The sequence below is a fragment of the Pleuronectes platessa genome, chromosome 17 (assembly GCF_947347685.1).
Source record: "Pleuronectes platessa chromosome 17, fPlePla1.1, whole genome shotgun sequence".
NCBI lineage: Eukaryota > Metazoa > Chordata > Actinopteri > Pleuronectiformes > Pleuronectidae > Pleuronectes > Pleuronectes platessa.
In genome coordinates this window covers 20,561,644-20,570,825 of record NC_070642.1, presented here as the reverse complement: position 1 = coordinate 20,570,825, position 9,182 = coordinate 20,561,644, and the positions used below count along the sequence as shown (strand labels likewise).

Sequence of the window (9,182 nt, the reverse complement as noted above, 5' to 3'; positions counted from 1 at the left end):
GGGTTTGATTTACAGTCGGCTCCGTGCCTCAGTGACTAACCGGCCTGAAATATTAATATGGAGCCAAATGAGTGACATTCTCATACATTTTCAAGTGAGTCCGTGAAGAGGGATAATTTAGAAGCTAATCCGTTTGAGGAGCGAGCGGCGTTCAGGACGACACCCTGACACTGACGTCTGAATGTAATATGTGATTATCTTCAATAACCTGACACAACATCCACTCCACTTACATTTCAAATTAATAACGTTTACATGTGTTGAATTTTTAAAGATAGTTTTTAAATTTCTGTTTATTTCTGTTGAACTCTAATGCGGCTGGTTTGCAGCTTTGAACGTTATAGATGCTTTAATCTTTTACATGTCTGTTTGAATCTCATTTTATCTTATCTTATCTTATCTTATCTTATCTTATCTTATCATGTCATATCTTATCTTATCTTATCTTATCACTTATCACTCATCCTCAAAGTGACAGTGAAGAATGAGACAAAGAAACATCAGACAAGTCATTTTATTATACTTTACTCGATCACTTTACTAATCCCCTTCTGCTTCAGCAGTTTATAGATTTTTGTTGTCGGTCCATGGCTCAAAAAACAATCCTCTCTATGATTTAATATTTCCAGCCACAGTCTCACTGGATTTCTGCCACGAGGCGTCTTATCCCCCCCCCCCTGAGGCTCCTCATTTCAGCGCTGATCAACGAGGTGCAACCGGCAAAGTGTCCACATCCAGGGAAAGTGTTCAGGCAAAGCTTCCTGTCGGGTGAGGAGAGAGGAGAGAGGAGAGAGGAGAGAGGAGAGAGGAGAGGAGAGGAGAGAGTTGAGAGGAGAGAGGAGAGAGGAGGCGTCGACAGTGATGGATGCAAACGTTTCATCTCATCACATGGTGTGAATCACGTCTCGTGCAGCTTTTCATTTCCTCTGTGTCTCCTCTGATTTCCTGCCAGTGTGAAGATGTTGGACTCGAAACAGAAGTCGATGGAGCTTTTTGGATGAGGAGCAGACAGAAGGGATGAGAGAAGCAGGGGAGAGAGGGAGGTGGATAATTGAGAGAACACAATAAAAAGCAGAGTCGGTGCTCCTGCTGCTTTAGTGAGCAGAACTCACCTGAAGAAGAAGAAGAAGAAGAAGAAGAAGAAGAAGAAGAAGAAGAAGAAGAAGAAGAAGAAGAAGAAGAAGAAGAAGACGAAGGCGGCGGCAGTCAGTGTACTTTAGTGGGGAAATGAATTTGGTCCACAAATCAATTGACTTATCTTCTTCAGTGTATCAGAGGAAATGGAGGGAGAAAGAGAAAGAGGAAGAAGAAGAAGAAGAAGAGGAAGTGGAAGTGGAAGAGGAAGAGGAAGAGGAAGAGGCAGAGGAAGAGGAAGAGGAAGAGGAAGATGTGATGCTGCTGCAGTCGAGTCAGAAAAACACCTCCAAGGTTTTAGTGAATGAATCAGAAACCACTGATCAGGGAAATCTCAAATCCTTGCGTCTTAGCTACGAGTCAAACTGATAATATTTGATTAGGATTCAGAATTAAGGTTAAATGGTGAAATTATTATTCTATATTATACTTTAATATATCTTTTTACGGTCACTTGAAACTTTTGTGTAGCTTTGAGCCGTGTTAGTGAACATGAAGCAGCTCACATCATGCTATAAACTACACTTTAATAAACGTATACCAATAAGAAGCTGCGTATTTAGGTCGACTTTTGGTTTATGTATTGTGACTCCAGAGCGACATGTTACATCTCACAGGCGTGATTAGAGCTGATGATGAGATGTGAGTGTTCAAGTTGCTCTGGATGACGCGAGCAGCAGGTTTCTGTCTCGGCCTCCTCAACGTTCACGTCTCCTCTGAACTCGCGGTGAACTTCTCTCTCTCTCTCCTCGTCCCCACAGTGGCCTGACAGTAATTCATTTTTTCTGTCAGACACTATTGATCTTTCTCTCTGTGGTGCAGCCATGAATAAATCACAACAAAGTGACACAGAGGCCGCTGCGGCTGGCGGACGCTGAAGGACTGAGGAGGAGGAGGAGGAGGAGGAGGAAGAGGAGGAGGAAGAGGAGGAGGAGGAAGAGGGGGAGGCTCTCTGCTGACTCTCAGCTGTTTGAGGCTCAGGACGCCTGGTCGCCATCACAGCTGCAGCGTTTCTCTCTGAAAGGAAACAGGACCATTGACTGTAAATAAAGATGGACGACACGTCTCCTACTATCCAGAAATTAAGCTCAAATATATCCTGGATTCGAAGGAGGACATCTTGCACATTAGAAGTGAAGGGATTTGGAGGAAGGAGTTAAAACATCAAGGTCCTGTAGAGACACACACTCGACCAATCACGAGTCAGATGATTCCAGAGCGTGTGCAGCGATACACGTGGAACTGAAACTGAAAATAACATAAAAAACCTGTGTTTTTAAAATGCATCAACTAATCAATGTGTGAAGAAAAGTGCATTTTCCCTTCAAGGTCCATTTACTTGTTTCCAGGATTTATGCACTTTTCTTCGCTTCTGTTTCCAAGGTCAACAATAAACTTTCAGACTTAGATATGGACATTTAAAACCGATTAAATTAGACTACACAACTGTTTCGTTTATGCTTAAAATACACTGTGCATCTTTATTTAGATTAATAATGTTCAAGCCAAGAACTGCAGGTTTTATTTTCTTCTCATCTTAAAACCCTTAAGATTCCCTGAAACATCGCACATCTTGAAATTAAGTGAATTTGCATTTTGTGTCTCTCAGCATCCGGCTCCTTTTGGCTCAGCCTCAGGGTCACTGGTGATTTCCATCGAGAACCTTCGCTCCATCAGCGAGGTGGATTTACGCCGGTGCTGAGTCAGCGCCTCCCCGGCCACGCCACGCCAAATCAAATGTCACACGATCTCCTGGGGTGTTAATCACTCTCCGTCTCACACACACATCAGGCCCAAGAACAGAAGGAAAGGAGAGAAGGTCACTTGATAGGAAGTTTGGACCTGGCAACATGAATATAAGTGTAAAAATACATTCTCTCTCCGCTTTTTTGTGTTTTAAGAAAATCTGAGTGCATGCTTGTAAATATCAGAATATTTCCAGCGAGCGTAAACATTGAATTTTGGTTTAACGTCTTTTTCCAATTTCTCAGAGAATGATTCACGGAATTTGATAACACGAACAAATGTATATGTGTATGGGCCTTCACTAGATCCAAATAAAAATCTGGATCTATTGAATTTAAATGTGGTTTTCTTGAGGAGACTGGTGGGTCCTGGAGGAGATGTGAACTCTACTGAGTGTCAGCAGGATCGTGCAAAAGAGACTCAACACACTTTCATGACACTTTGTGGACGGATGCATGAGCCCAGAAAGAACCAACAACATCATGGATCCGGACACAGGGACATCCCATAGTTTGCTAAAGGAGCAGTCGAATCCTCACTGGTGCACAAGAGTCAATCGAACTCTATAAAAGTCTCAGGACTTGGCGACTTATGTTTTTATTGTTATGACCTTCAGTGTTTTTAAGGAGCTGGATCCTTCCACGTGGCGAGAAGCTCCCTCCAGCCCGACAGGAAGCCGAGCTGCGGAGGGAACGAGCGGCTGCAGCTGTAGAAGCCGAACAACGACACACAAATGAGTGATGATCGCACAAAAGTAGAACAACTGGAGTCGGTGAGAGGATCTGCCAAAGAGACAGATGATCAGAAGAAAGAAAAAAAGCTCAGCAGGCGGGATTGTTTTGCCAAAGCAGCACTTTTTTTTTTATTCAGCTGACCAAAGTGTATCAGTGCCGTGAAAACACAACTTTGTTTATGTAGCACAAATGCAGCAGTGTTGATGCCACAACACACTAAAAGGAGGACAGCATCGTAAAGAGAGGGAGCCGGGGGGAACATGGCGTCTGAAAGTTTTAGGACCACTTGTATTATGGGCGTTCACAAATGATCAGTTCCCCCCCAGTACATGCTGCTGTAGCCGTTTTAAACAGGATTCACAGTGACACTAAAAAAAAAACACAAAAGAGCATAAACTCCAGAGAATAAGTGGATTTTCTCTATAAAAAATAATGCACTGTTTGCATTGTGATAGGACGGATAAATGGAGTCGAGTTAAAAACCAGCAGCTGGATCGTAAAACCATCGGCTGGGAGAGAGAAACGTGTTTTACAGGTTTTCTCATTAAGAAAGTAAAAGCATGCACACGTGATCAAAATCAAGATGAGAATCAGAAGATGAGAATCCAGGGCTCCATTGAACTTATATATTTGACCTCACAGGTCAGAAACCTTTTTTCCAAAACCACCAACATCAGCGCTGGCTTCAACTGAACATTCTCCTCTTCTGATTTTTTCATATCTGATATCACAGGAACAAGGATTTTGTCTTTTTCTTATGATTTTCAGGCCTTGATTTGATTTAAATCAACTAAATACCAGCTTCACTATTCAGTAGTGGTTCCCAGTTCACCTGCAGTCTTTCTCTTTGGAGTTTGCGACCTGTCTCAGCTGGGATTGTTAGCTCCACTCCCCCCCCCCCCACGGCCCTCATAAGGATAAGTGGTATAGATAATGGATGGAAATACTAGACGCTTCCAATTTAACTAAAAGGTTTCATCCGATTTCATTGCTGACAGTTTCTTGTCCTGATATTTTCTGGCAATCTTGCTTTTTTTGAAAAAAACAAGTCTTTCCATATTCAGTGCATCAAATACAGTATCTGACTTGGTTGGAAAGGAAAAACTACACTTTAGAGAAACAGACAGAGACTAATGATCGTGTTTCTGAGAAAAAGACCAAAACTAATCTCATCCGTCTGCTCAGGTCGGATTTCGTACAGGAAATAGGTTTCAGTCTCTCCATTCCTCATTGATTCTTCTCTCCTTTCACCTTCTCTCTGTTTTCTTTCACTCCCGCGTTTCTCTTCCCCTTCACATGGATGAATGGATGGAAGGGAAATGTATAAAAAAAAATGTAAGCAGCATTTCTTGTCCGGAGATTTATCTTCTGCTACGAAGAGAAACAGTCTGGAGAGAAGAAGAGAAGAAAAACATGTGAGTGTCTCGTTGATTGAAAATGAAAGGTGGTAACATTTAAAATGTGTTTTCATGATATATGTAAGATTTAAAATAATAATAATAGACTGTTTATAAAGATGGACGACCTGACGGCTCCCCAGAACATCTGGTTCCCCCTGGTGGTTGGCTGCAGTAAGGGACATCACCTCCCCCTCCATGTTAGTGGATGGGACATGGACCAAACTAACACACGTTAAATAAATGTTCCCATGTTCAGTCGTTCTTATCACATGTTCTGATGAAATGCTTTTAAAAAGAAAATGGTTCTATTGTGTCCAAGATGGCAGCAGCCGTATTGAGGATATTTTGGCGTCCATTTTAATAAACAGTCCTTGGTTTTGACAGTTGGAGGAAGAACAGATAAACAAAAGTTTTAGGGTTTTGAGTGAATTCAAACTCCACCAGCACTTGTACTTTGTTCCTTCTCGGTGCAGAGTTATCATACATTAAAACTACTCTCTTCTCAGTTTGCTGCAGCCCGAGGACAAAGTCCTCACCAGAGCAGATGTCAGTGAGTTCATTGATTTCCTCCCGGACTCGGAGGAGGAGGAGGTTCTGCAGGATCTCCTGCTGCTGCTCCTCGGCTTCCACCCCGAGAAGCTCCAGGTGATGATCCTTTAATCTCAGCAACGCTCGGCCTGCAAATACATTCACAAACAAAAGTAAACCAAAGTGCAACCGGGGCTTAATCTCAACACCAGCACGTGTTGTACCTGAGATGGAGTGTTTGATGACGGCTCTCTGCAGCGTGTCCACGTGGGCTGGACACTGCTCCTGCACCCACTCCAACACGTCCTCCAACGTCCATAACGACACTCGCTTTGACAGGTCCATCCGCCTGCAGCCACATGAGCAACACCCGACAAGACGGAGGCGTAAACAACAACACACACACAAACACAGTGTTAGGAGCAGCGACATCTGAGCCTCGCGCTAAAATCAATAGAGGAAAAATGAGTCGTCCAGATCTGCGTCTGTGATCTCAGGTGACATCTCTCACTGCCACTCGCCTGAAACGCTCTGTTCATGTGCTGCTTGAAGCTCGACCCACGTTTTCAAAGAGGTTTCACAGATTATTACAGGTTCTTATTTTCATAGGTTTGTTCTCGTTCCTCCTTAGTTAAACTCAAGAGGTGTTTGATTATGATGTGATTCATGAAAATACCCCAAAAAATTTAAATATGCATTTACTCCCAAATAAAGTGGTTGAGAAAATCTGGCTAAACTATTTTCATGACTCTTGTTCTGTTCAACTTTATCTTAGAAATTACTTTGGTGAATTCAGCGCTAATTCATTTATCAAAATTTTGTCTTTCAATCCATAAATGCACGAATTTGAGCATCAGGATTTTTCTTAATATTTAATATTTATTAACTAAATATTCTCATATGTGGTGTCACTAATCTTTAACTGTGTTGATTTAAAATCCTGCATCATTTGTTAACTGAAGTTCACCAGAGTAGAATCTGTCCCTCTGCAGCAGCTTGTGACCGTGTCCTGTCCCAAGTGTCTTGTCCCCAGTGTCTTGTCTCCAGTGTCTTGTTCCCAGTGTCTTGTCCCCAGTGTCTTGTCCCCAGTGTCTTGTCCCCAGTGTCTTGTCCCCAGTGTCTTGTCCCCAGGCCCACGAGCCGAGGACGGTTTTCTGCTGAGGACCCTCACACATTAAAAAAAACATCACATCCTCTTGATATTTGACGCTCTGGATTAAATCACCCCCCCCCTCCTCTCAGCTACTTACTCTGACTAAACCTATTTTCCGGAGATTAACATGACAACCTGCTGAACACGTTGACAAACAACCCGAGCACCACTGAAGGCTTCCTGCAGCGAGACTGAGCCAAACAACTCCAACGCTCAGAGGTCAAAAGCTAAAACAAAGTTCTGCTGTAGAAACTCGTCTAACCCTCCAGCCTCCGGTCGGCTTGGCTCTGCTCCCACCCGGCTCCTCACCGGGCTGCACGCTGTTGATGTGACCTTTTCACCAGGCCAGTCGATTTATTGGTGTTATAAATATAAGACTGTAATTTCCCCCCGTGTTAATTAAAGGACAGGCGTGATTGGCCGGCGCAGTAACGAGGTCCCTGCAGGGGAACGGACACGGAGGAGAGTGAAGACCTTTAAAAAAAAAATCCTGCAGTTTTTTTGTGTACATTTTTTTTTTTTTCCTTGAGGACAGAATGTGTTTAACAACACAGCTCCCGAACTGGGCTCCCAGTGGGTCCATATCTCCAGTGACTGTATATGCAGCTCGTCTTATTTCCATTTCATTTATGTTCAATCTTCCCTGTTACCACTGAACCTGCAGGGCTTGTAAACAGAAGCAATATGCAAGCAGCTAGCGGGCTGGACAAGTGTCTCCCTGTGTGATGGGGGACTCGTCTCTTTATTGAGCTGCGACTTATTAACTCAAGATTAACACTCAATCCAAATGGATCCGTTCAAATCAAAGTGAAGATCAACTGCTAATCTCGTCTTCTTCACCTGCACCGCTCTTCTTCTGTGCTCCTGGTTTTATGGAGCTCCAGGGAGGTGAAGTGAATGGGGGAAGTCCAATGCTATGAAGTGGTCAGATAAATAAAAACAAAGGGTGTTTCATGTTGTAAACAGAAACGCATCAATATCACTGTCAGAGGAAAACGGTTTTACCACCAGTGTCTTAAAAAACACTTTGTCGGTCGGATGTTTGTTTTTCTCTCGGCCTGAAAGTGACTCAAGATCCAATATGTGGTCATCACACTGGGCACAGAGGCTGGGGGGGGGGGGGGGGGGGGGGGGGCTCTACATTATAGTCAATAATACACGACCTGATGAGTCCTTATTTCTTTCTTTACAAAAGCTGAAATTCACTTTGAGATTGGCCGAATTATGATTAAAAGAAATGAGAAAATGTCCTATTAAAACAACAGTAGAAGACAAATATGAGCGAGCAGTATATGGAGACGTACTTTTAATACCTGATTATTAACTGGTTGTTTGTTTTGAATGTGTTATTTTATGATATCCTTCATATCTTGTGTTTTGTTTCATTCTGTGTTTTTTTTATTACCAGGTTTTTTGTAAAGCACGTTGTAACCTTGTTCAGATAAGTGCTAGAGAAGTAAAGTTTTATAATTATTATTATCATAATCATTGTATTCTGTCGTGTTTTATAGGTTGATTAAATGTTCTTTTCCTCTTTCATATCTCTCTACAGATCTTGAGCCATAAACTCTAATCATAAAAACCTGAATAATATTCACTCAGCAGTCGTCCTTCATCCAAAGATGTAATCCTGCCATCTTGTGGTGTCTTGTAGAAGTACAGCATCTCTTCATCAGGTTTAAAAAAATACAGTATTTGTATGTAGATCTAATCTTCTTTTCTCCATTGACATGATAAAATCAGTTTTTCTCATTTCTATATATCATAATGTGAAAATGTACATTCCAAAGTTAGTGTCTCTTTTAAGCAAACGGTAAAAATAACATGAACTCATCAAAGTGGACTAATAGCTTAACTTTACTACAAATAAAGTTTATTATCATTATCCGTTATACAATTACCCTGCATTCTGAATACTATATCACCTTATCACTAATGCTTGAAAGGTGAAGGTAAAAAAACTTATTTGACTTGTTTTAACTTTGTTTTCTCTTAGACAAACTAAAGCCGAATTCAAGCTCTAACTCCAAAACGCGTTTCCTGGTATAAAACATGTTTGGACCTGTGCGTTAAAAGTACATCTGCTTAAAAACAGCAGCATTTCGAATGGAGTCTGGCGAAAGACAGTGTCACCACACCCAGTTGTTTACAGGAACCCAGCGGTTCAGTGTATTTCCATTCAACAACAACACTCACACCAGACTCCAGCTGTAAAATCACATCTTTACAACGCGGGTCCAGGTTCGAGATCACTCACAACTTGTGTCTTTGTTAATGATGATGTGTTAATGGCGTCTCTTACCTGTCCAGGTATGTTCCTACAGGCTCCGCCCACTACGGAGGCGCGCGCTCGACACATCCTCAATGCGCACTCCCGCGGAACCGTTGCTCATGATGCCTTCATGTCCTGTCAGAAAATCTGTCAGTGAAAGATCCAGTGAAAAAACACTTGTGGGGAAAAGTGCACACATTCTTCACTCATACAAA

At 42.3% G+C, this 9,182-nt stretch overlaps 1 protein-coding gene across 2 annotated transcripts; it reads right to left on the bottom strand.

The window, feature by feature from the left end:
* Positions 1 to 3,714: 3,714 nt before the first annotated feature.
* On the bottom strand, positions 3,715 to 9,126 carry LOC128460140 (sterile alpha motif domain-containing protein 12). Of its 2 annotated transcripts, none has more exons than XM_053445191.1 (4): positions 8,998 to 9,126; positions 5,767 to 5,891; positions 5,551 to 5,691; positions 3,715 to 5,002 (listed from the first exon to the last, which is right to left on the bottom strand). In XM_053445191.1, exons 2-4 carry the CDS (start codon positions 5,885 to 5,887, stop codon positions 4,986 to 4,988), a joined length of 279 nt encoding a protein of 92 aa, XP_053301166.1. In that variant the 5' UTR covers positions 5,888 to 5,891; positions 8,998 to 9,126; the 3' UTR covers positions 3,715 to 4,985. The 2 variants fall into 2 exon arrangements, with proteins under 2 accessions (XP_053301166.1, XP_053301167.1); XM_053445192.1 differs by lacking the exon at positions 8,998 to 9,126 and adding an exon at positions 8,892 to 8,994.
* Between the last annotated feature and the right edge of the window lie 56 nt (positions 9,127 to 9,182).